General features: G+C 40.3%; 1 protein-coding gene across 3 annotated transcripts in view; it reads left to right on the forward strand.

Annotated features, from left to right (window-relative positions):
* Positions 1–11339: 11339 nt before the first annotated feature.
* GABRB2 (gamma-aminobutyric acid type A receptor subunit beta2) overlaps positions 11340–25787 on the forward strand; it is a 300145-nt gene continuing 285697 nt past the window's right edge. The window contains exons 1-4 of one of the 3 annotated variants that reach the window (XM_049708482.1): positions 11340–11909; positions 13070–13279; positions 13435–13526; positions 14544–14611. In XM_049708482.1, coding sequence (XP_049564439.1) covers positions 13203–13279; positions 13435–13526; positions 14544–14611 — 237 coding nt within the window. In that variant the 5' untranslated portion in view covers positions 11340–11909; positions 13070–13202. Of the gene's footprint in view, positions 11910–12245; positions 12357–13069; positions 13280–13434; positions 13527–14543; positions 14612–25787 lie in introns of those variants that run through there. The other 2 variants (XM_004271960.2, XM_004271958.3) reach the window with 2 other exon arrangements.

Here is a 25787-nt window from a genome sequence, read left to right on the forward strand (position 1 = left end):
AAGTTCCTCACCAATTCTAATGCCTTCCATGGCTTGTTTCTTCATTTAAGGATTCGGTTTTCTTCTTGGTCAAATCTTAATGAAACAATGCTGACAAATCAAGTTCTTAAATTCCAAATGCATTATATTCTACATGGAGAACCCTCCTAAAAATAAAGTATTAGGAATGCAGAATTTATATTTTTAAACAGGCTGTCTGCTTTGAACTTTTTATATTACTAAGCAAGAGACCTTATATTTTTTCTGTTTTCCTTATCCTTTTCCAGTCTCAGAGGCAGATTCAATGGTTTATGGAATCCACATGCATAGTATTAAAACGTGGTGAAGAATGATATATACTTCTTTCAAGGCAAGTAGACATTATTTAAACAACAGGTGTTTTCGAAACCATGATACTCTGTCCCTTTGGTTTCTTTAAATTGATTTGCAAAAAAAAAAAAAAAAAAAAACACCAAAATGTTGGAACTTCCCTAAATTATCAGAGCTTTTTCTTTTATAAGCTTATAATACCACCACTCTAGAATGTATATTTTTCTAAGTCTATAGGAGAGTGCCAACATGCTTCCCACTGCTACCCACAGTATACTCTACCTTCTTCCTGTGTAGTTGCAGAAAAGATAACTGACCTCCTGCATCTTTGTTTCATATATGTTTGTGAAGAGAAATGAGCTAACATATATTAGTTTAGGGACAATGCTCAACATAGAGTAAGTCCTCGATAAATGCGGATTCCTTTTCCATAGTTCAGAAAATTTCTGTTTCAGAATCAGGTTCCCTTACATCTTATATGCTAATGAAAGATAATGGAGTTTGTAGGTCCTTCTACCCTGTTTCTTAGCCCAGATGCTAAGAACATCAGACACCTATCCCCAAATCCCTGATCTCTATGAAGCTTCTAAGCAGGATAAATGTTTATTTCTCTAATTACCTTGATGACTGATATTTCCAATCTGTTCTTGACCTTGGTAATACAATTTCTTTACCCTGTTGATCTAGATTCATCATAAGGTCTGATCTCTACTTGGCAGCCTACATCTTTCTTGATTCACCTTGATATTTGAGAATTTCTATATCTTAACTGTTTGGGTTCTTCTATAGGGTTAAGATAGAAGCAGACTGACCTGAGTTGGAATCTTGATTATATTATTTACTGGTCAAGTGACCTTGGGCAAGTCCCTCAACTTTTTACAACCTTAGCTTCCTCATCTGAAAATGGTAGTTGACAAACCCACCGCCAGAGACTAATATGAAGATTAAATGAAGTAAAGCATATTAAGCACTTATCACAGTGGCTAGCACAATTACATTCTCAGGCATTTAGTTAACAACAGAAATGTAAAACACAGACACACAGAGAGAGCAAGAGGGACAGAGACAGAGACAGAGAAATTGGTTTAATCATAATGCAGACCCAAACATTACTACAAATGGTAATGTTAGGAGATCTGGCCTGGGCAGAGTAAGGAATGTTATCATCTACTTTACCTACATGAAGAAAGGAGTTAAATTACAGCTATAATGACCAAAACCACGTATTTGAACCAAGTTCATATGATAAATTAAAGAAACAGGAATTCATATTAGCCACCCCCTACCCCTCCATGAGCAAAATCCTACCTGTCATTTAAGGAAGATACATTGAGAAATGTCTATCTTCTCCTCTTTTGCATGTTTCCTTCTTCCTCAGCTTACATCAGTATATGAACTTGTTCCATCCAAATAAGAATCCACCTCAGTGGAAAAGGATATACAAATATATTTTGAGGGAATTTATGTCAGTGGGCTCTAAAACAACAACAACAACAACAAAAAACCCAAGACAGACTCTGCTGATGCCCTGTAACACTGTGGATTGTTCAAAAGTAAAATTGTCTGCCCTCGGCATTGTCATTCATCACGTTGCCTCAGCAGAATTGCAGTCTCAGAGGAAGTGGGAAGGGGATGAGAAGCGAGAAGTGACATAAAATGATTAGTTCTGCTCCATAGATGCGGGATGCTGGCATGTGAGGACCAAGTCAAGCATCTTAGTTGTGAATTTGTTTGTGAACGTGACTGTGATTTGCACCATGAAGAAAAGATGAAAAGAACATGAAACCACATTTTAGGACTGCATGTGATGGTGAAAAAATAAGCAGGCTATATTTTATTCTTTGTGTTATTTCCTAACAACTTTGCTGAACCTATAGACACCCTCCCTCTCCCTCTCCTCCATTCATGCTTCCACATGCGTTCCTGTTAATACTAACCCCTCTACTAAAGACAAAATAAACACAACATAGTTACTATGAGTCAGAAGGATTCAACATTCATTTTCACTGTGGCCTTCTCAAATCAGGGCAGTTCAGCATGGTGGTTAAAAGTGCTAACTCTGGAAGCAGAATGACTGAATGTGAATCTCAGCTTTGCCTTTACTTGCCCTGTAAACTTGGGCAAGAAGTTACTTGACCGTACTTTGTCTCAATTTCCTCATCAGACTTAAAAAAAATGTTGAGGATGAAAATAGACCTACTTCATAGGCTACTCAGTTCTGTAGTTGTAGCCTGAAAGTAAGCACAGTCAATATCTAAACTAATGAGCATGGCTGTGTTCCAACAAAATTTTATTTATGAAACAGAAGGCAGGACTGGATTTGGCCAGAGAGCCATAGTTTGCCAACCCCTGACTTAGGTCTTAGAATTTTAGGTCTGGGAGGAACTTTTTAGAGATCACCTAGTTTGACACCCTCATTTTACATATGAGACAACTAAGAGACAGGATGACACTGTAACTTGTCCACTTTCTCCCCGCTCCCCCAATCACACAGCTAGTGTTTTTTAAAAAAATAAAGCTAGTTCTTGTTCTTACACAACTCATGATATGCTCGGCTTTAGAGTTCCAACAATGATGTCTGATTTTCTAGAAGTAAATATTTCCCCCTGTTATGCATCTCAAAGTTCCACTGGTCTTAGGTTCATTCTCTAGAAGCAGACCAAGAGGATTCATGGGCAAATGATAATCAGGTGGGGGAAATAAGACAAGGGAGGGAGGGTGAGCCCAAACAAGGGTGAGATTTCAAGCAAAAGCTATTCAGAGGATAAACTTGAGCCTCATCCCACAGGGAACTCTGGAGAGTAAGTTGTTTAAGAATTGTTTTATTTCCCACCTGATAATCATTGATTAATCGGCACCCTGGGAGGCTGCAAACTTTCCGGGTATTTCCCAGTGGCCCATGGCTGCCACAGTAGACCAAGAGTAGCATACTGAAGAGGCTGCATGCAGGTACTGGCCACAGAAATCACTCCCCAAAATATGTTATATGTGTGTGTTGCGGTGCGGTTGGAATACAAAAATGATCTGAGGGAATTTGGGCTGAGCATTTTCATTGTCTCCTGCACGATCTTAATAACAGAGGAAAATAAATAAATGAACTTGTTTGAAGTTATATACCAGAGATTCCTGCTGCAAATTAGGTATTTATTTAAACTTTCTTGTTTTATCTATAAAAATTTATATGACTTTGGTATTTTACCTTAACATCTCAATGATTACTGGAAGGTCTTTCCAAATCTATGAATTTGATTTGCTGTCTTCAAAAGACATGGCTGGAGTATACCAAATTTCCAAAGTAATCACTGCTTCTTGTTGATATATCCTCGGCCCCAACAGCTAAATCATTTAATTCTAAACTCCTGTTAAGATAAGTTATATCTTAAAAAGTAAACATTGGGAGCTATTGATTGTTGGACTTTCTGGCCTGAAAGGGACTTTCTTTAGTTTATAGACATGGCTATGCTCTAGGCCACCACATACCGTAACTGTCAGTAGGAACACTTTCACTCACAGCTCATAATCATTTATTTGAACCTAAAACTAAATTATTATTCTCAGGAACTAGGAACAAAACATGTTTTCATGTAGTTTCTATTACAGGAGAATTATGCTAAAACAAATGGAAGGAAACCGGTTATTATCACCTACTCTTTAGGTTTCCAATTAAAGGAAATCTTCACTCTGATAGACATTGACTAGTTACTTTTCTCCATTCCTCCTTTTCTGGAGAGAAGCTTTTCTTAATCATAATCATAAAAAATTACTTTCAGAAAATTGTGAAGTGAGGATAGTATTAGAACTCACCTCATAGTATTTTGTGAAAATTAAGTGAAGTGTAGAAAGGTTAAATATAAGTATCAGGAAAGGTCATTTATTATCAGCAATGACTTATGTGTCATAGTTAAATATTAAACAAAGGTGAATTTTAATTATGAAGGAAAATCATACGTTGAAACTAATTAGGAAGAAAATATCCTATGATTATAAATATGAGAAATATTTTATTTAAATGCTTAATTAGCAAAAAAGGTTGTTGTAGAATTCATTCTTTCAAAAATTTACTTATTTAGCTATACAGATAGGTCTTACTGTGAATAAGTGGAACTAATGCAATTATTTGACATTAACATTACAATATTTTTACTAATAGGTCTCAGTTACCCACATTTTCAGTTACTGAGTATCTTTATCCTTAGTCATTCTTGTTCATAATTTTATTAAATTTTTCCATTGATTCTTACAAGTATTTATTTATGTTATGACTGTTGTAAAGCAATTTTCAGGATGATTGTTTCATGCATGACTATGTGAGTTGCTGAAATCTGAGTAGCAATCATCCACCCATCCACTCTTGACATGAATCTGAGAGGCCAGGTGTCCTAGATTGATGCATCCATCCATTCAGCCTTGTCATCCAATTGCAAGGACATTCACGTAAGACAGATACCATGAGTGTGGATCCCTCTTCCAGTCACATCCAAGTCGCCATGAGACTATTTATCAACAAGATATGCTTAGTAATAACACCTATCCTACCTTTAGTAGACATCTGTGGCTTCTATCTGTTCATCATTCATGCTTCCTCTTCCTGGAGAGAGCACACTAGTGACCTTTCTTTGGGTAATCATTCCTCAGCCATTCCCAGTCCACAAGGTTTGGATGTGGTTCACCCCAGCTTCAGGACCAGGGGTGAACACATGCCCATCTGTCAGAGCAAGTAATACGTTGAAGGTAGAACTGTGATCCAAGTGCACTGAGAGTGTCCTATCTTGTAATTTTAGGGGAGTTAGTAAATGGCTAATACTCTCAGGGATGCTAAACCAGAGCAGCTGATGGTCATCTTTGCAAGAGAGCCTGTCTGAGAATGAAGCCAACTTCCCTAAAACAGAATTAGGAGGTGAAGTACTTTAAACCTCTGAATCCACGTGTAGCCAAAGCTGAACACCCTTAACTTTTTCGGTTACATGACCTAATAGTCACTTACTGTAGCTAGTTTGAATTTGGTTCCTGTCACTTTCAACCCCAAGGGCACTGAATAATACACTACGGAATAATAAGTACACTTCAAAGAATTAAATGAGTAATCACTGGTGTTTATCACAAAGTGAGCCAGCTAGTGAGCAAGCACTCAATAAGTATTAGCTATCACTAAGAACTGTAATTAATTTATCAATTACTGAGTGCCTTATACAAGTTAGGCAAATGCACTGAGCTTGGGGAATAATAAAAACAGAGTAAAAAAATTCCTTGTAGAATTAGCAAATGGAGATGTTTCCAAAGGGGATTTAAAGGAAAAAACAAAACCAAAACAGAAACAAAAAAGCAAGACACTACAATTGACATTAGGTGCCTAGAAGTAGGGAGAGTAAGTTTGCCTGAGACTGGAGACAGCTGGAGCTTTTTAAGACCTTCATATGTCCAAGTTCTTTAACTTTTGGAGGCCCCTTGACACATAACATAAAGCGCATTAAAATGTACCTTTCCCATATGAAATGTGAATTTGTGAACAGTACTAAATTTTTATAGACTTTTAATTAAACATTAATTAATTTCAACATTTACAGCTTTTTAAAATTTGGACCCAGTATGTACACTGGAATTCCAACATTTTTTATAAGCCCTCAAAAGGCTTGTAAACCCTAGGCTTTCTAACTCAGGCATTTAGTAGAAAAACAGTCCTGGTAGAGGAGCATCAGGAAAGGCCTCAGATTGCGTGACCCACATTCTGGAAAATTCCATTTTGCATACTGGATTATCTATCTTTGGCAATCTCTTACTGGCCATCCCTAAGAAACCAACCTGAGAGGGATGTTGAGAAATTATTCCTTAGGACAGTCAATGTCACTGCTTATACAGCAGTTTTGCTCATTTATTTATATTGATAAGCACACCTCTCCTCCCCTGCCGGTCTGGAGAAGCAGTTGGTGAAAAGGACTTCTCTCCCACTCTATCCTTTTCTAGGATAAGGGATACGGTGTTGCATTGCTTCTGAGACTGTGCATGAATATAATTAGCATCCCCATGGTGTCAGAGCTCAGGTAATTTCCTCGTCTAACAATTTTGCCTCCATTTGGAGCATCAGTAATTTCATTTTGTACTTAGAGGTACACTCTTCTGTACTCTTGAAGATGGACTCATTTGAGGTGGTGCTAAAAGGTATTTTCCTTCAAAAGGTGTCCAGTAACTCTAGCTCTCAAAATTTCCTATTGGTCATTTGATTGTTAAATCAAGTCTCTGTTAGGTGCAGAGATCCTTTGTCTGGGCTATGATTTTATTTCTGTTATATTAACTCAATGGGTGAGACAAGCTGAGAACTGTAGACAAATCTGCAGGAGTTTTATATATAAAGTCACATAGGACTCAGGAAGAGCCTGAGTTCATTAATATTTTCTTATAAACTGTGCAATCTTATAGCTACTTAATCTCTGCTTCTGTTTCCTTATATATAAAATGGGGATATTAATTATTAACATTTTATAGACACATTGTGAGGATTAAATATTTTACTATACATAAAGGATTTGGAACAGTATCTGACACACTGATATTATTATTTTATTATTATTACTACATGTTATATTTTAGTTAAGTAATTTAAATTGATTTATATGTCATCAGTCTTACTGTGGTCAAAAATTTTATAGACACTCAGGTTTAATGTTAGTGCTATCTGCTGAAGGAGGAACAGCCAGACTCAGTGGGCATAGAATTCACGTTTCTAATTCTGCAGATCAAAACTTCATTAACCCATAAGCCCATAATTTGGAATTTATGGTAATATAGGAGAAATTTAATTTTCTGGTGTCTGTGAAGGTAAGGTTTGCCAGACAAATAAATAGAGGGTATTTTTGACTAGCATAAGGGAAAATATTTGATAAAATTAAACTACTCTAGGAATATTCTTTAGCACATAAAAATAAAGGTGCATTCATAAATAAGATATTTGGAGAGGTTATTTTAAAATAGTTCTTATTTGTATATTACAGTAGGTCCAGGAAGCCATATACTTGACAACACTTTATTAATAATTAGTAAGTACTGAAAGTAATAAATGTATATTTTCTTTCAGCATATTCTTTCTGACTTTCTCCCTACTCTTCAATATTAATGAAATTTCTACACACTATTTAAAAAGACCCCAATCAATATTCAAAGCTAAGAGACTCATTATTCATTTTAAAAAAGAATAATAAATACAAATGTTCAATCAATTCAGCAAAACAGGTAACCCACGTTCCATGAGAACTTTGTCCATGCTGCACCAGAGCAGGAGGTCAGGGAAGTTGCCCTGGCACCTGTGGGCATATCCTATACTTGTTCTTCAACAGGATAAAGGCTATGGTGTGGAATACCATGTTACCTTCCCCCCAGCTGAATTGTGTGAGATTCTAGGGAGGGAATCAGGGTGGCAGAGGGACACAATGGCTCAACTTTTGAATTTTATACCAGGAGCATGTCATATCTATTCAAAACTTTTAAAACTTTATAAGGATTTAATACAGTTGACTAGTCCTTTTTTATCAGAATATTATCTTTTCTTGGCTTTGATCATACCACAGTGATTTTCCTCTTACCTTTTGGGCCATTTCTAATTTCACTCTTCTGGATGACTGTAATTGCCCTTCTCTGGAAGATTCTCATCTTAGTCTGTTCATCCTGCCTGCATAAGTCTCATATACTCCCATGACTTAAGTTGTTTGCATCTGCAGGATCATCAAATACAGACTTATTCATTAAAATGTACATATTAGGTTTCTCCTGTGGGCACTAGGCACTAGAATACAGCACTTAGCAAAGCAGGCAAAATTTTCTGTTTTTCTGAACTTGCATTCCAGTCAGGAAGATAGAATTACAATGGGCAAAATAAAATATGTTAGACAGTAATATGTCTTAAAGAGAAACATTCAGACAGAAAGGGAAGTAGTGTCAGGATGGGATGCAGAAATTTTGTACTGGTCCCACATCAGCCCTCAGTTCTGAGCTTCAGGTACATATATCAAAATGTTCAGTGCACCCTGCATGACTAGCTGGGAACTTAAACTCATTGTGACCCAAACTGAATGTACTATCCCTATCAACTATCTTCTACCACCACCACTGAGATGCTCAAACCAGAATGTATGAGTCATTCTTGCATCCTTCTTCTCCCTCATTCCTCATATCCCATGGATGACAAAGTTAGCCAGTTCTCCCACATAACTCTAGCCCCTTCTCTCCATCTTCACCATCACTATCCTAATTTGGACCAACATCACCTGTCACCTGGATTCTTGCAGTAAGAAATCCCCTATAGCCATTACCACCTTCCTCCAGTGTGATTAAAACTCATCTTGTCACTCCTCTACTTGAACAGGTCAGTGACACCAAATTGCTCTTGCCCAGCTCCCCAGACACACCACTCTTGGAGCCACTCTTACCCTTGTCCCCTAGTCTTTGTTCGTCCTTCATTCTTCATTTATGCCATCCTCTCTTGGCCCAGGATATTTTCACATACTGTTTCTTCTTCCTGGAATATTCTTCCCCTAACTCTTCATCAGGCTAACTTGTCCTTCAAATTTCAATTAAAACATCACTCTATCAGGCAAGTTTTACCCAAATTCTCAAACTGAGTTATTTGCATCAATTATGCATTCCATAATATCCTATCTTCCCCACTTCACAATACATGCTACATGTGTTATCACTTCTATACTGCTCTTTCCCACACTGGAACGTAAGCTCCAAGAGGATAAGGACCATGTCTGCCTTTTCAACACATCATCCCTAGTGCTCGTCAAATAATGTTTGACGTAGAGTAGGTGCCCAGTACATATTTACTGAACAAATGAATAAATATTATAGCAAAGACAAATTGCATATGATTAGTGACGGTTATTACTTGGCATTTGTATGCTTCATACTCAGACATGATTTTGAATCATGATCTCTTAAGAGTACTTACATATTGCCTTCTCATCGTACATCTGGGATCATGGAGGATGCTCTCCAGCAACTGACACATTTCCAGAATCCAGCAGTGCCTTCCCTTGCACATTGTTGTTCCAAATTTCACATTCCTAGGCAGCATTACCAGCCCAGTCTTCCAGAGAGATGTCCTACTGTTGATTCTGCTGTAAAATAGAGACCCACTTTAGGCATAAATTGATCTCAGAGTTTGTAACCAGTAGGACTATCTCTAATTATATTAGTTACCGTTATTATTAAGAAATAACAATGAGATGGTACCACATAAAGAAAATAAATACGATTTTGTCTTCTGTCCTTTTGATTGCTGCTTGGGTCTTTAATACATTTTCTTCTTACCCTTATCTTAATTCCCTTGGAATATCTGCTTCTCTGTTCTCAGGCTAATCTATGCCTTCTCAGGATCATTGCACCAAACTGAAGTCCAGTCAGTCTTTATAGGCTAATGCTATTAAACCTTGTTTGCTTTCTTGCCCATTCATTATTCCTTCCTTATTCACTAAAAATTGCCGATATTTATTAATCGCATGCCAAATGCTACACATATGTTTACATCATTCTACAGCAAACAAAGAAGGCACTATATTTTAATTTTTAAAGAAGAGGAAGCTGAGATTTAGAGAAGTTAAGTGACCTGCCCAAGTCCCCAAAACACTAAGTATCTGAACTGGGATTTGAGCCCAAAGGTCTGCCTCCAGTTCCTTTGAAACTGTTGGCACTGTGCTATTGTCTTACTTGCTGAGACGCAGGTTACTGTAGCTGTTCGGCCTCCTTTCCCTTAATTTTCCCTTTATGTTAGGTCTTCAATAAATACTGTTTAACTTTTCCCTGGGCTGTTATTATTATTAGTGGATGATGACTGATGGTATTCGTGGTTTCGTTCTGTTCACTGAATTCTGTTCTTTCAACCGAAATTGAACTGAGCTTAAATAAGAGGAGCTGGTAGTGCAGCAAGTGCAACGTGGATAACCCTGTCAGAAGGAAAACCCTATTTCAAGGTGTTTTCAAGAAGAAGAAGAGCTTTCTAGGGCTTCAGGAGTTGGTGTAGTCAAACTGTTTGGGAATCCTTTGGTATAATGTTAATACGTAATCTAAACTTTCCCCACCTTCAGTAGGGTGAGCCTATGTAAAAGATTACCATTGTTTTGTGAGTCCATAGAAAGAGGGAAATAGGCAGTTTTCCTGAGCCATAGGTCTGTATTTTGATTCCTGTAACTCTCAACCTAAGTAATTAGATAGGAGTTACAGATTTCCAATCTCTCCCTCTCCCTCTCTCTCTGTGTCTCTGTCTCTGTCTCTCTCTCGTGTTCGTATGTGTGTATCTTTGGACCGACTCCTAGGAGCTGGGAGACCGCCACACTCTAAATCTGTACGTCTGCACTATTGAAGAGGCTGTTTTACCGTCTCAAATCCAGAAACTCCCCCTCCCGCTCGCCTTCTGTCCTCGGGGAGCTGTCAGATTCCCGCCTAGCAGCCCTCCCGCCTCCACACTGCCTCTGGAGTCAGTACCCGGCGGCCCCAGAATGACCCCTGACCTTGGCGGGGAAGGAGGGAGATTGCCAAGAGGTATAAATGGGTCAAGAGTGCCGAAGGGACCAGGACCTTGAGGAGTCCGGGTGCGACGTCGGGCGCCCCCTCCTTTCTGCAGACGGAGGCGGGGGCCAGCCTGGTGCGAGGCGCGCGCCCGCATCTCTCGAGGCCTCCGGGGGCTCGGCGGCAGCAGGAGCTGCGCCGCAAGAGGAGTCCGCGGCCGGCAAGGTCGGGGCGAGTCAAGACCGTCTTGTCTAATGGTTAGGGTCGCTGGCTTTCGCGTCCAATCTCGGTTTCACCTCTAGCCACCTGGGTGACCTTGGGCGATTTCCTTAGCGTTAGCGCGCCAGTTTCTAAATCCATAATGTGGGAAAAGCGAGGTGCTGGCTAAACCTGGGCTTGTAAGAATGAACTAATGAAGCACTCTTGGCACGTAGTAGGCGCTCGGTTACAGGTTAAGCTGAGGAGGAGGAGTTAGAAGTTCCGCTTTGGGGTCCGGAACGTAGGTTCCAGCTCTGACTTCTCCTGTATTCACCAAGGAGAGGGGGAGGGGGCAGCGGGAGCACCTATCCTCCCCCCTCCCCTGCTCCTCTGTTGCCAGATAAACTCGGGAGAACCCGGAGAGTTCGTCCCGGGCCGGGGCACCCCCAGACTGCCCGGCTGCCGGAGACTAGCAACGTCTCCGGGCGCCCGCGGCGCATCTCTTTGCCGCGAGCCGAGGAAAGATTTCTTCCGTGTATCTCCCTCCCTCTCGAACCCTGGAGCTCGCTCGCTGCTGCCTCTGGGTCCCGGCGGCCGCGGAGAGCCGGGTCGAGCCTCCGGCTGCAGGGAAGAGGCAACCCCGGGGCGTGCGAGTCCCTCCTGGCCCCGAGCTGGGGAGCGAGGAAGAGGTGGCGCGGAGCCCGCGGGAGGACGCGGAGGCCCCGAGCCCCTTCCTCATCTCGCCCGCCTTCCGGGGACCGCTCTGACTTTTTGCGTCCCAAGGCACCGCCACCCACCCTCCCCGGCCGGGGCCAAGGGCCGAGGGGCCGAGGGGCCGAGGGCCAGAGGAGCCGGGGACCGCAGCGCCGCGCAGCGGGATTGGGCAGCGAGCGCAGGCCGGCGAGGTGAGGAGGGGCGCGCGGCAGGCGGGGAGGGTGCCGCCCGTGCGCGCGCGCGAGTGCGCGTGCTCTGAGGGGGCGTGGGTGCCAGCCAGGCGAGTGCCAGCCAGGCGAGTCCCAGCCAGGCGAGTCCCACCCGGCCGCCAGCCCTTCCTGCACCCGGTCACCGCCGGAGCCTCTCGCCACCCGGCCTCCCTAGGCCCCCAAGTCCCATCAACCCTTCCTGCAAACTCCACCCTCCCTACTAATAATTTCCCAATGCAGAATCAGACCGAAACCTTGAGAGACAGCGCTGTCTTTCTACTCCCCTCGCCCCCCCCCGCCCCCCGCCCTTCCTGCTATAAATAATCCGGACCAGCGGGTCAGGCACGTCACACGGTGAGAAACCGGGACCCCGAGGTTTTCTTCTCTGGGGATAGGGGGCAAAGAGTGAGGAGGAGAAAGAAATTGCTCGTGAGTAGTGAAGAAAAGCTTGCTCTTTAACTCCTAGAAAAGACCAGGCATCATTTTATTATCATTCTTTTTTTTCCTTTTTTTTTTCATTTCCGTGTCTGTCTTATTCTCCATGCTACGTCCCCCCCTCCACTCCCGGCCCCAAATCCAACGCACTGCTCAACACTCCTCCCATCGGTTTCTTTCCTCCCTCCCCCTTTCACTCCCGCTCCCACCTTCCCCTTCCCTCCTCTTCCCTCCGCCACCCCCCGCCCCCACCTCCGCCTCCAGCACCCATTTCGCCCCAGGCAGGGAATGCTATTTGCCACGGAAATAAAGTTCAGATTTCTCTCCCCACCCCACCCCCGCCGCTTGCTGATACCAGAAGTGGACTCTCAGGCACCCATCTTCCCCCTAGCACTACACACCTGCTCTCCTTTAAATTCCTAATCTGGTTTTGCATATTTAAGAGGAAACACCCCCCCACACACACACACCCCAAAACCCCACAACCCGCGAGGTGCAAAACTGCCTCCTGCAAGTACCAAAACTTAACAGACTCTCTAGTTGTTTTTGTCTTAACAAAAGGACAACAAAGATTTTGCTCCGGGTCCTCCTGTGGGGTGACTTTTCTATATTATTCAAATACGCATATATTATACATATATATGTTTTTCCTTTTTCCCCTTTGATTTTTTTTTTCCTCCTTAACAAGAAAATCTTCTCGGTCCCAGGCAACCGCTGCTGCCCCTTTGATGTTTTGGTACGCCTTGCGCATGCGCCTCACATTAGAATTACTGCACTGGGCAGACTAAGTTGGATCTCCTGTCTCCAGTGAAACCCTCAATCCCGTCCAAAACTAAAGGGATGTGGAGAGTCCGGAAAAAGGGCTACTTTGGGATCTGGCCGTTCCCCTTAATAATCGCCGCTGTCTGTGCGCAGAGGTAAGTGTGTCTAGCGTTCCTGTTTCCTTTTTCACTTTGAAAGGCTCTGTCTACCTACCTCTGTGAGCAGGGATCTGTAGTGAGGATCAGATAGATGCTGAAGCGCTGTGCCTGCTGTCTTATTGATGCCTGTTTATTGTCTTTTCTTTCTTTAGTGTCAATGACCCTAGTAATATGTCGCTGGTTAAAGAGACGGTGGACAGACTCCTGAAAGGCTATGATATTCGGCTGAGACCAGATTTTGGAGGTAATGGGGTTGCCTTGGAAATAAGAAACAGCCCAGCAGCTATAGCCTAAGCTGTCTTTTGAGCTTTGTGCGCTGTCTTCCCTCTCCCTCATTGTGGGTTGCATGTGGTGTACTGAACATGTCTCTGTGTTACAATATTGAGAAACAGATCCAAACTTAAGCTGGTTTGTTACTCTCTAGCACTTAGATGGTCTTTCAGAGAGACCTTCTTAGCCTGTAGTGGTGACTGCTGTCCTTCAGCTTCACTGTTTAAATCCTTTGCTTCACTGTCTTTGTTTCCTTGAGATACAAACCTCTTAAGTTTAGTTAATGGTGTGCCCAGTGAACCTGGCTTACTGAAGGCCATCAGGAACATTTTTGGGGACAAGATATGCAGACAGTTGGTTGAGAAGTCGCATTAACCCCCTGTGCCCACCTACTTTGGAAGAGTTCTAGCCATGGTTTAAATTGGCTGGTGTCTGGATATTATCCAGTCCTGGAAACCTCACTGCAGGGGACAGTGGGGTGGGGGGAGAGGGGCCTGGGGGGATGGGAGGATAGGGAGGGTAGTGGAAGAAGGGCTAGAGACCTCTTTTGCTGCAGCCTTAGATACACTGATATGCCTATTTAATTTGACTCCAGACTCTAACAAAGCTCAAAGAGTTAAAACCTGCACAGAAGCGGGGGGTGGGAAGAATGAGGAGGGGGTGCAGTATATAACTGCAGTGCAATATATAACATTTCGCTTGGGCTAGCCAGATTCCGGTGCTTTTGTGGTTGTGTGTATTCTCATGCTAAGATACCTACCTATGTAGACAGACGTGGAATCCCTCACGCATCGGACACGTGTGTGCCTGTTCAATAGAGCATTTCCCAGAGGAGTACCTGTCACTCTTTAAAAAGGAGCAGAGAATTGAAGAATTTGAGTGTGAGCAGTGGGAAGGGATTTGGGGCAGAGTGTCCCGTGCCCGGGGACTACTCTTGCTAAGAATGCATGAAGTTCTGAGAAATCACGTGGCTGGCCATTTTGGTTTGCAGGTCCCCCTGTGGCTGTGGGAATGAACATCGACATCGCCAGCATCGATATGGTTTCTGAAGTCAATATGGTGAGTATTGAGGTTTATGGCTGTGTCTCTGCAAACCTTCATTTGGGGACAGGAAGGAGAAAGGCTCCAACTGGTGAGGGTGGGGTGTGCATGAGTATGTGTAGGAAGTGGGGTGAGGGCAGGGCATTTTGCTTTGGAACCCACTGTCTTTGAGGCTTCAGAGCTGGCTCTTTCTGGTCCCTAAAGATTTTTCCAACCTGGTTTGAAATCGTGGGACTTGGCGAAGAGGGTGTAAAATGCATCACACGTTCATGTGCAAAACGCAGCCACGTGCAGGAGAACCCCTGCAGGAGTCACATTTCCTAAGGTTCAGTGGGAAACCCACTTCATCAAGTGATTTTTCTGAGTTTGGTGTGGGGTCAGGGAAGGAAAGAAGAGGAGAGAAAAGGGAAGTGTTTTGATTTGACATTTCGCAGAGAATATAACCTGGGAACTAAACTAGTGGAGAGGCTGAATAAATGACCCTCGGATACTGATATCCACTTGTTGCTTTTGGAGCCAGCCTCTTTACAGTTGATGGCAAGCCCCGCCCCCTGCCCATGGCTCACCTGCTCCTTTAACCCCCAAAATAAATAAAATAAAAATTGGCCACCCTGCTTTCAAAAGGTAAGCTCAGACCTATGTGTCATCTCTGGTCACTTCTGCAATGGTATTCACTGCATGTCCTAAGCCTGTGTGATTTATGGACAGCAGCACTCCTTAGTGGCCCCCTCCTTGGTCTTGGGGCAAGTGCTAAGAGAAAAAGCCTCCGTCTTCCCCTCCCGGGAACACTTGTGTGTATGGGGGTGGGGGGGGCGGGGGGGGGGGCGGGGCTGAGGGGAGGGTTGCTTCATGCAGGAGCGCCCCCTGCTGCCCATGTTGGGGCACTGCAGACATACAAGACAATAAGTGTCCCAGATACCCCTGCTTACTTGCGCCATTTCTTCAGTGACTTTTCTACTCTGTGTTTTTGAAGTTTTCACCCTTGGAAAAGTCTCTCTAGAAAGGCCACATTTGAATGTAAGATGCCAGGGTTACTTTCAGTCCTAATAGGATACAGCACATTGCAGAAGATTGTATTGTAGTGTAGTTTTGCCTGGAAACAGGATGCACTGTTAAAGAAGAGGGTCTAGTGTGTAAGGTTTTATGCAAAACGGTTCTAAGCCAGCCATCAGGACTTGAAAGTTAGGACACTTATTAATTCACTCGAGAGCCAAATACTAGGTAGTGGATATGCTCTTAACATGATATAAATTTTCATCACCCCAGAATTCAAATATAGAGGAAGCTCAAATAACCAGCCCAACCTTATACAATGTCCAAAGATAGGTGATAATCCTGAGCTATCACAAGCTTATGAAACATCTGTGACTACTCCAGAGAACATTCAACTCTTTCAGTGATGTTTTTAAGGACGTGTATCTTGTTATATTCTAATTATTGGGAAAGCATTTTATGATATAGGATTTGAACACAGACTGAAGATGCTATTGGATGATTCAGAACCATAGATTTCCCACACATTGTGAGAATCTCCTGTGTGGGTAGAGAATATTTCTTTCTTGGGAAACTAAACATTTAACTTCTCAGATGTACAAATATTCACTTCTGTGAAATTTTAGAGGTCTTTCATCAGTTTATATTTTGAATTTTACCATGAAAATAGAAAATGTCCTCATGTGGGTACCTGCTAAGTCCTAGGTACTTGAATCTAAATTGTGTGGCTAAAAAGAAAGTGATATGGAAATCAGGTGTAGTTCTGTGTGTCCTGTCTTGATTTCCTTATGCTCTTTTCCCACATTTTATTCTGTCATCTTCCTCTTCAGAGCATCAGAAAGGTGAGACTTTATGGAAAAATTAAGAAATATTTAGAATCTAAAGAGACAGTGATGAGATGATTAGAAGTTGCTGCATTAGAACTTAGATGTATAAGTTAGCTGAGAACTTAGACCTATTATATCCCAAAATGGCTTAAGAGTAGTGGCATTGTTTTCTTATTCTTAAGTTTTGTTCATTTTTCACCAGCATGCAGCATTTTGGAGAGGTGTCAGAGCTGGACATGATGCCAAGACCTGCTAGTCAAAATATAGACCCAGTTAAGGCGAGGTGTCATCTCTTACAGCTATTTACTGTTGCAGAAAAGTCTCGGGATGTTGAAAGTGTAGAAACAAACGTCAGGTTGTAAATAAGCCAGTACTGCAGCATTAATGATTAGAACCAAGCATTATAAATTCCATGCTAGATTCCTTTCTTAGCCTACTGCTAACACACGTGGACTTGTCCAGACACAGTTTTACTTGTTGAAAAATTAACACTTTTATGATTAACAATCATAGTGACTTTAATCCTTCAAAGAAAAATTTTGTGATATGTACTATTTTTTAAAGTATGGTTATTTGATTTGAAGCAACAGATGGGAAATTCCATCCCTGATGTCTAAATAAAAGAAGATGTTTATGGCATATTGCCCATTGTATACAGGTCTAAAAGGGTTAGGATCTTTCGATTAGATTCAGCTCTGAAAGAATGGTTGATTGATTATTTAAGTGAAACCTCAAAATTGATTAATGCACATGTTTCTGCCTCATTATCCTTTGTGGCCTGCAACCTCTGGTACTTGTAGCTTTCTTTTATTATAGCAAATCTTCCTTTGAAGAATGGTAGGCACCAGACCATTTAGACTGTCATTGACTCATTTGTACTGAAAGGAAAAATGGCCCATGTCGATGTGGTGCTCCTGGTAAATGACAAAGATAGAAAGACCTGAATACTAGTTCTGCTTCTGCTGTTCAGTCAACTTGAGGGAATTGACAGCCCCATGGGGCTTGGTTTCTCTTTATATATATATATATATATATATATTTATTTATTTATTTATTTATTTGGCTGCACCTGGTCTTAGTGGTGGCACGCAGGATCTTTAGTTCTGGCATGTGAACTCTTAGTTGAGGCATGTGGGATCTAGTTCCCTGACCAGGGATCAAACCCGGGCCCCCTGCCTAGAGAGCATGGAGTTTTAGCCACTGGACCACCAGGGAGGTCCTGGGGCTTGATCTCTTCACCTGCTAAAAGGGAATAATAGTCCCCGTTTACATATTTTAGGTGAGTACCAGAATTAATAAAATGATGCAAGTGAAAGTACTGGTGTCCCATGAACATAGCTTATATAGAAGACTGAATATCAGCCTGTCACTAAGGAGACCCAGTGTCCATTCCAGCCGCTGCCCTAAGTGTACTTGGGTCAGTGATTTACATTACGTGGTCTCAGTTTCCATATGTTTGAAATGAGAGGGACATGCCAAATTGACTTCTAACTCAAAGTTACATGTGTTTCTGCTTTGGTTTATTATAATAGCTCTGTTGGGTACAAAGAAGTTCCAGGAAACTTGGAAATCCAGCATAAACGTTAGAAAAATGCAGAATTCCTAAATGGCATGCAGTTCTGAGTTCTTAGGAGGGTGATGATGGTATCTTACTCACCCATGTGACTCAGGTGACTGTTGAGCCAGTGGAAGATCTCTGGAAGAACACAATCTCAATTAGAATGTTCCTGAGCAGAAAGCTTGGCTTTAGAATGAAACATTTTTAGATGTCTTGGTTAAATTGGCAGGACTCTTTTTGTTAAGATTCTTTGATGAAAATGCATTTTAAGTTCCAAAATTGGCTCTGAGGATTATGGACTGAAATAGCTTTCTCTTCATTTAAAGCAGATTCTTCTCCATCTTGGAACAACACATTTGCCAACCGAAGAGTGAAGCAATATTTCACTTTTGAGGAAAGCGTTCTAGTAAACATATACACAAATTACCTTTTTATGGAATGGCAAATGGTGAAAAGTGCTGCCTTTTTTTTTAAAAAACAGATGTTTTCTTGCATCACCAGCTGCACAGTTTAAAATTCAATTCGACACAAGTACTTATTTAGCAGCTACTATGATCCAGCTATGTGTTAGGCCATAGGGACAGAGCAGCAAACAAGAATGACTTGTCCCCTGACCTCATGAAACTTAATATCTTGGTGTTTACTATCGTTAATTCTACTGCAGGCTCCTATCATACTTATGTTTAACATGAGCATTTTCTCTAAAAATTTTATGAGCAGCCTCTTGAGGACCTAGTTGTCTGTATCTCCCATGCGTTCCTTTGTCACTTGTTGATTTCACCATTCGTTATTTGATATTTCAAATTGCCTGATATGTTACATATTTATTGTCTTCCTAAATGATTTGTATAAAATACATGTAGCGAAGGTTATAGTATCTCTCTCCATGTGGTTTTGCTCTGTAAACAACCGTTGGTTGGAAGTTTGACTACATAGTATCATATATGTGGAGAGACAGAGCATGGACTTGTAGGCCTCAAATTCAAGACACTTTTTAAATTACTATTTAAATCAATTAATGTGGAAAGAATCACAGTGTAAGACCACTGAGTTCTTTGAAAGCAGAAATACACAGGGCATATTGGAAATACAGAATTCTGAGGTATTATGTAGAAATTACTAGGTGAAGATGGGGGTTAGAGGTCTGTGGATAAATGTTTTAAGCAGAAAGAGTGGCATATAGGAGAAAAAACAGGAAAAATAAATGGGATTAGGAATTTGCAAGTAGCTTTAAATGGCTGGATTTGGGAGTGGGAGTGAGGAAGTGATAAGATTTGGTATTGAGATCATAAGTGGTGATCAAATTATATAGACCATTTTTGTAGCTTGCAGAAGAGTTTACATTTTGTTCCAAAGGCTGTAGGGACCCATGAAAAGATGTCAGTAGGAGAATCGCTTGAACAGATTCACACTTGAGGAAGATGCTTTTGAAGTATGAGGGGTGCAGCAAGACCAAAGGTTGGGAGATAAGGTGAAAATCCACTGCAAAAATCCAGAAAGAATGGATGAACAGAGACAGGGATGTAAAGGAGAAGATACAAAATCAGGGCTTTTACGAGGCAGAAGTGGCAGGACTTGGTGAATCCTAAGTTTCTGATGGTTTCATTTATCGATATGGGGAACACCAAAAGGGCAGCCAGTTTGGGGGTGGGCTGGGGATTGAGGTGTGTGGGAAGACAGTTCATTTTGGGAAACGCTGACTTTTCTCCACACATGGAATCTCCAAATGGAGATTGGAAAATACAGGTCTGGAGCTTAGTAAGACGTCATGACTAGAGAGATGAACTTGGACATTGTCAGCATATAAGTGGTACTTATAACGGTGTGAATGGATACAATTAAAAAGGGAAAGTGAAAGGACGGCAAAAAATGGGGATCTGGTGAGCAGTGTAATTTAAGTGGTGGAATGCTGAAAAGGAGCCCACACAGATTAGTAAGTAGCTAAGCAGCAGTCAGATGGTAGGAGAACCCACAGATAATAATGTCTTCAAAGCTGAGGCACAAGAGAGTTTAAAAAGGAAGGAAATGTTCATCTGCATCAGATGCCACAACGATCAATTGAAATAAGTTCTGAGACTTGTCTCCCAGCTATAGTAAGTAACAGGAGCGCGTTGGTAAATGTAGCGAGAGGAGTCTTAGTGGTTGAAGACTACACCTTTGAAAAGTGTGGATCTGAAGCAAAGTCGGGAGAGGGCAACTGCTAAAAGAAGTCATATATCATTTGGAGAAGTACCCCTAGAAGGGAGTAGGTTGCAGATACGAAGCAGGAGCTGGGGTGGGTGACGGGATGTGGAGCGAGGGGAAGGGGTTGTGAAGACTCACTGACCCAGACTTCATTCTCAATAAATAACGCATGAAGCTCTCCTACCCAATTTTAGCAAGCTGTCGTTTTCTCGCCTTCTTTTCCTTCTGCTTCCCCTTCTCTTTCCCCTCTACTCCCCCTCTGTGCAATGCCCAACATTTTCCACCATCACAGCACTAATATAAGAAAATAATCACAGTTATTGCTCATTGGGCCCTTAACTTGTGCAGGTATCCTCTTGATGTGTATTATCTCATCCAGTCCTCCTATAAAAGCAGTGGTATGGCTAGTGTCCACCTTTTTATAAAAGAGGAGCCTGAGGCCCAGAGAGGTTAAGTGACTTATTCAAGGTCACCCAGACTGTGATTGACTTTACATCCCTCAGTCTTAGCCCTCTGGTTATACTGCACTTTTAGATGTAGTAAGGCATCATTTAAAAAAAATTATTCTCATTCCTTATGGACCTGTTTTGTTGTAGTTGTTTGTTTTTATTTTATTTTATTTTATTTATTTTTTTGGAAACAGTGGGTAGATCAGATAAACTAATCCTATATGTTACTGTTACTCCTCAATCTCTCCACCTTGAAAAAAAATCTTAATTTCATTAAAATGACTTTTTCAAATAGGTACTTTATTCAGTGTGTATTAAATATAAGACATGGTTTCTGTCCTTGAGAAATTTATACTTTATATTACATCTATTACCAGGTAATAAAGGAAGATTTATATAAGATCTTGAAAAGTCAAGGATGTTGCTTGTGTCATGATTTCTTTCATTATGAATGGGTGCTGTTAACTTGTCTAATAATTTTCCTATTGCTCCAACAGAATCTGTCATATAACCATTAAGGCCAATAGCTGTCACAAAATGTTGGATGATAAAGTTCAAGAACTGTGTCAGTGGTTTTAAGCTTTGGGTGGACACTATGTGAAAAGACCCTTTCCCTTTTTTTCTTTTATTATCAATTGAATTTTTTCCATTGAAAACACATTTTTGTGATTTCTGATAGATTACTCCTGCGAATAATCTCTTAAAAGTGGTGGAGTGTTTTTCTTCTCTTCCCGGATCTTTACTCCCTGTGGCCCACACAGTATAAATGAGGTTCATTATAAAGATTACATCTCAAGAAGATTTATTCATCAATTTTTAAACAATTATTGCACATGATATAGGCAGTTTATAAATCATTTTCTCTGGGTTAACTCTTAGGGCAGGTCCTTTGCTGTTGCTTTGTAGGACCCTAAACAATGCCCTTGCTTGATCGTGACATGAAATAAAAATCTGACTGTGAGCTTACCCTGCAAGAGAAGGAAGGGGAGGGAAATATCCCAAGTTTCATATTTTAGAAGCACCTCAAAGCGTGCTTTAGTGTGATCCCTCCCACCTCCTTGTTAAATGGTCTTGAGAATTTCTATAAGAATGTAAATCAGAGAAAGTCCTTTTCTTAACACTGTGACAGGGGTACTGACTAATTTCGGGGTGGGGCACTGGCTTGTTTTGAAATCATTCATTCTGTAACATTTATTTGTGATCAGTGCTCTTGGCATCGTGACCAGATAATTCGTTGTTGTGAGGGGGCTGTTGTGAGGGGGCTGTCATGTGCATTGTAAGAAGCCAGCATGTCTGGCTTCTACCTACTAGATGCCAGAGGTACCCTCGCAGTTATGAAAACCAAAAATGTCTCCAGATATTGCCAGATGTGTCCTGGGGGATGAACTTGTCCTCAGCTCAGAACCCCCAGTGTAGAATATGGTGTTGTGCTTTTGTCTCCAAACAAGTTGAGAAAAGAAGAGATTTTCTCATTGAGTAATGGTTTTCATACTTAATCACCATTTTCATTTCTGTTTCATGGTACATTATGACAAAGCCAATTTTAAAAGATCAACAAACATCAAAGGCAAAAATTATCCACATCCCCGTCACTTCATTAAAACTGTTTTAATTTGCCTATAATACCTTCTACTTCTTGTCTATTTGCTTATTCATACTTTACACATTACACTTAGTTATTTGTAGAGAGAATTTTATAGTCTGTGTTTTCACTTAACAGACCATGAGTATTTTTGCAGTTTTATGCTTTCTCTAAAAAAATGCACACCTTTATTACTACCAGTGTAAACTGATGTGTATTCTTCTATGGCTTTTTGGTGATCTTACAAACATATACAAACATATGAATATATTGACATTTTCTTTTTTATTGTATATTTTTTCAAAAAAATTTTAAAATACATTTTATAGATTATTAGTCATAATTCTAGCTATAGGTTATTTGAAAATAAATATATAATTTACTTATAAACTATTAACAACTACATAAAAATCATATATAAAATAGAGAACTGGATTTAAATAGCATAAATGGAAACTTTTATCTATCAATTTGATTCTCATTTACACAGCTACTCTTTCCTCTATTTTTAGCCTGATATTACTCAGCTTTTCCAAAATCATTTTACATTTTTGGATGACACAAAAATACTTTGAAACACACAGTTAAAAGAGGAATGAGAAAGTAGATGGTTATGAGTTTTTAAAAGATACAAACACAAGATTTACATGTTCCTTCCAGATATGCATTTTATTTGCAAAATATGTATTTTATTAAACAAGGAGAAAAATGGGTCTATATTATTCTGTCCCTATTTATATGGAAAAATATGGCCATGTCTTTAACCCATTGTCTCTTGCCTAGTGCTCATTTTGTAAACATTCTATTGGCCTTTTTATCGCCAAGTCTTATTTTCCCTGCTCTGTAATTTGGCATGTACTGCCCACTTACCTGCCAAGAGGTCTTAACTTAGAAGTAATTGCTTGGGCAATTAAAGATGAAATAACTTTTCTCCTAACCCAATAGCCAGAATTAAAGTAATGAAGTTTTTAAGGTGACTCTACATGTATCTTAGAAAAGTGATACATGAATAAGCCATGGCTAAATATTAGAGATATTGAGGTATGCGAATGTATGGAAATTGTCTGCATCCCAGTGCCTAGCACAATTCCGGACAATTAGTAGATACTCAACAAATATGTGGTGAAAGGAGTTGTTGGAGGGGGTAATGGAAAGACTGCAGTATATCAGGCTAACAGGAAGTATTTATATAATACTCCTTAACCAGCACCATGTCAGTTAGGCTATTTTGTGGAAGGATATGAAATGGTTCTTACACTAGACCTAAGGCTCACTCTAGAGTCAAGAAAGAGTGATCTTCATTGCCTGAAGAGGGAGGTGAGGGTTGATGGAGAGAAGAGTGTTTCAGATCTGTGGGAGAGGAGAGTAGTATATCCCTGTGGTAGAGGAATCAAAATAAAAGGTTGAGATCCAGGTTTTTACAGTGGTTCTCAGGCTTTACTGTGCAACAGAATCACCTGAGTCTTGTATTAATATTTGTATTTTCAGGGCACATGCCCAGAGTCTAATTCAGGAGGTCTAGGATGGAGTTCAGGAATTCGCATGTTTAAAATCTCTTTATGTGACTGACGTAGGTACTGTCTGAGGGCCACTGTTTTCGGAACACTAGTTTTATAGTGAAGGTGGAAGCTAATACAATCACTAATAAAGGAATTTGACAACAGAACTGGTCTCTAGTTGTCATATGAATTTTTGCAATGAGAAAGCTCCAAGTGGTCAGAGTCGGTGGGATTTGTAGAAGACTTGGTAGAAGAGGGAGAGCTGGACTGAGCAAGAAGGATCAGTGCAATATGAATGGATAGAAAATAAGGAGAACCGTCCTATGTGAGTCAGTGGGCATGGAGACAGTATGAAGAAAGGCATTACATGTTAGCAATAATAATATTGCAAAAATAAACACTTAGAGCGCATATAACTATCCCACTTAATGTTCACAAAAATCTCATGAGCTAGATAATATTATCATCCTCTTTTATAAGCGTAGAAACAAGGACTAGAGGGATTGTATAATTTCTACAATTACAGAGCTAATATATGTGGACAGGAACGGTAGGGTGCATATGTAGGGTATACCTATGTATGGTGAAGCTTAATTGCATAAGACCTTGGCACCTGTGCAGAGGAGACACTGAAATTTCTGGGGTGGATGCTAGGAATGATGAGTCTTAAGCACCTTCACAAAGAATAAAAGTAAGGGTCATTTACTAAGGGTAAGAATGAGAGAGTAGAAAAACATTTTCCAGATCTGATTTTTATTTTTATAAAATGCCCCTTTGAACCTCCATACTAATTTTTTTGACACAAATGATGAAAAGAATCATAGTTCTGTATTTTAAAAGGTCAAACAAAGTTTGTGAAATGGGAGGAGGGATTAGCACAGGGTTTGATGCTATGAATATAATTAATAATAGCTGCATCAGTTATTTGGTTATAAGAGGTCTGGGTAATATCAGAAATACTGATATTTTAACATACGTTTTAGGATAATATGATTTGACTATTCCTTCCTGTTTAGAAAGATAGCTATTTGATTGGTGGTTAGTACTAATAGTATTACACATTTACATGTAGGGAAAATGCCATTAAAATAGCTTCCTACAAATTATTTATGGCTGCTTAATTGTATTTCTTGAAGTATATGCTTAAATTTGAAGGTCTCAGTGATTAAGCATCTTGAGGGTGCTCGTCTACAGATCAGTAATTTAGTGCCTAATTGGTGCAAGACCATCGAATCAAAAATTTTTTTAAAAGTTTATCTACTGGCTTTTACATGTCTCTCTTTTAACTAAATAATCTCTAAAAGTCACCTTTTATTCTGCTATTTTTAAAAAATTTTAGATAGAAATGATGCTGTTATCATGAGAATTGAACCTTTGACTACTTGACTTGCTTAATAAATGAATGTCTGTTTATCTGTGCACCAATATGTAATGTCCATTATAAAACATACCCAAAATAGAGATTTAAAGAGGATTTGATAAAAATATATAAAGTTACAATATTTTTATCTCATACTCACCTTGATACTGGCTTAGAGTTCTTTATTTCCCATGAAAATAAGAATATAGCAAATAGTGATGGAAAATTACAGTCTGTTCTGTTCTGCATATTAGTCTGTTAATGGGAACTTTTGGATAGTAGGGCTTATAATATAGATAATTCAAAGGTGACTGCTATTTTCTATGGATACAGCCCCATTTATTCCTACCTTGCAACTTCTAAAGCATCAACATAGAAAAAATGTTTTAGTGTGCTGTTCATCCCTTCCAGGAGGGAGTATTTGTTTTAAAATAATCGTTGAATCTTCCTGCTTCCTAGGACTACACGTTAACTGGATTGACCAAAAAATTATATAATCAGACAGCTGGCTTTTAAACAAATATACAAAGATCATCTTTAAAATTTGTTCATTTTAGTGAGGGTATTGACATTTCTTTGAGTGTAAATCTTTTACAGTCAATGAAACGTTTTAAATATTAATCTTAAATGATTTATAGGCCATTTAAAAGACTATCACAAAATAAGAAGCAGAAATGTTAAAGAGTTTTAAATGTGAGTGAGCAGGTGCCAGTTATTAGGTTGTAAAATCAAATCACCATTC

Source organism: Orcinus orca, chromosome 3 (assembly GCF_937001465.1).
Source record: "Orcinus orca chromosome 3, mOrcOrc1.1, whole genome shotgun sequence".
NCBI classification, from domain to species: domain Eukaryota; kingdom Metazoa; phylum Chordata; class Mammalia; order Artiodactyla; family Delphinidae; genus Orcinus; species Orcinus orca.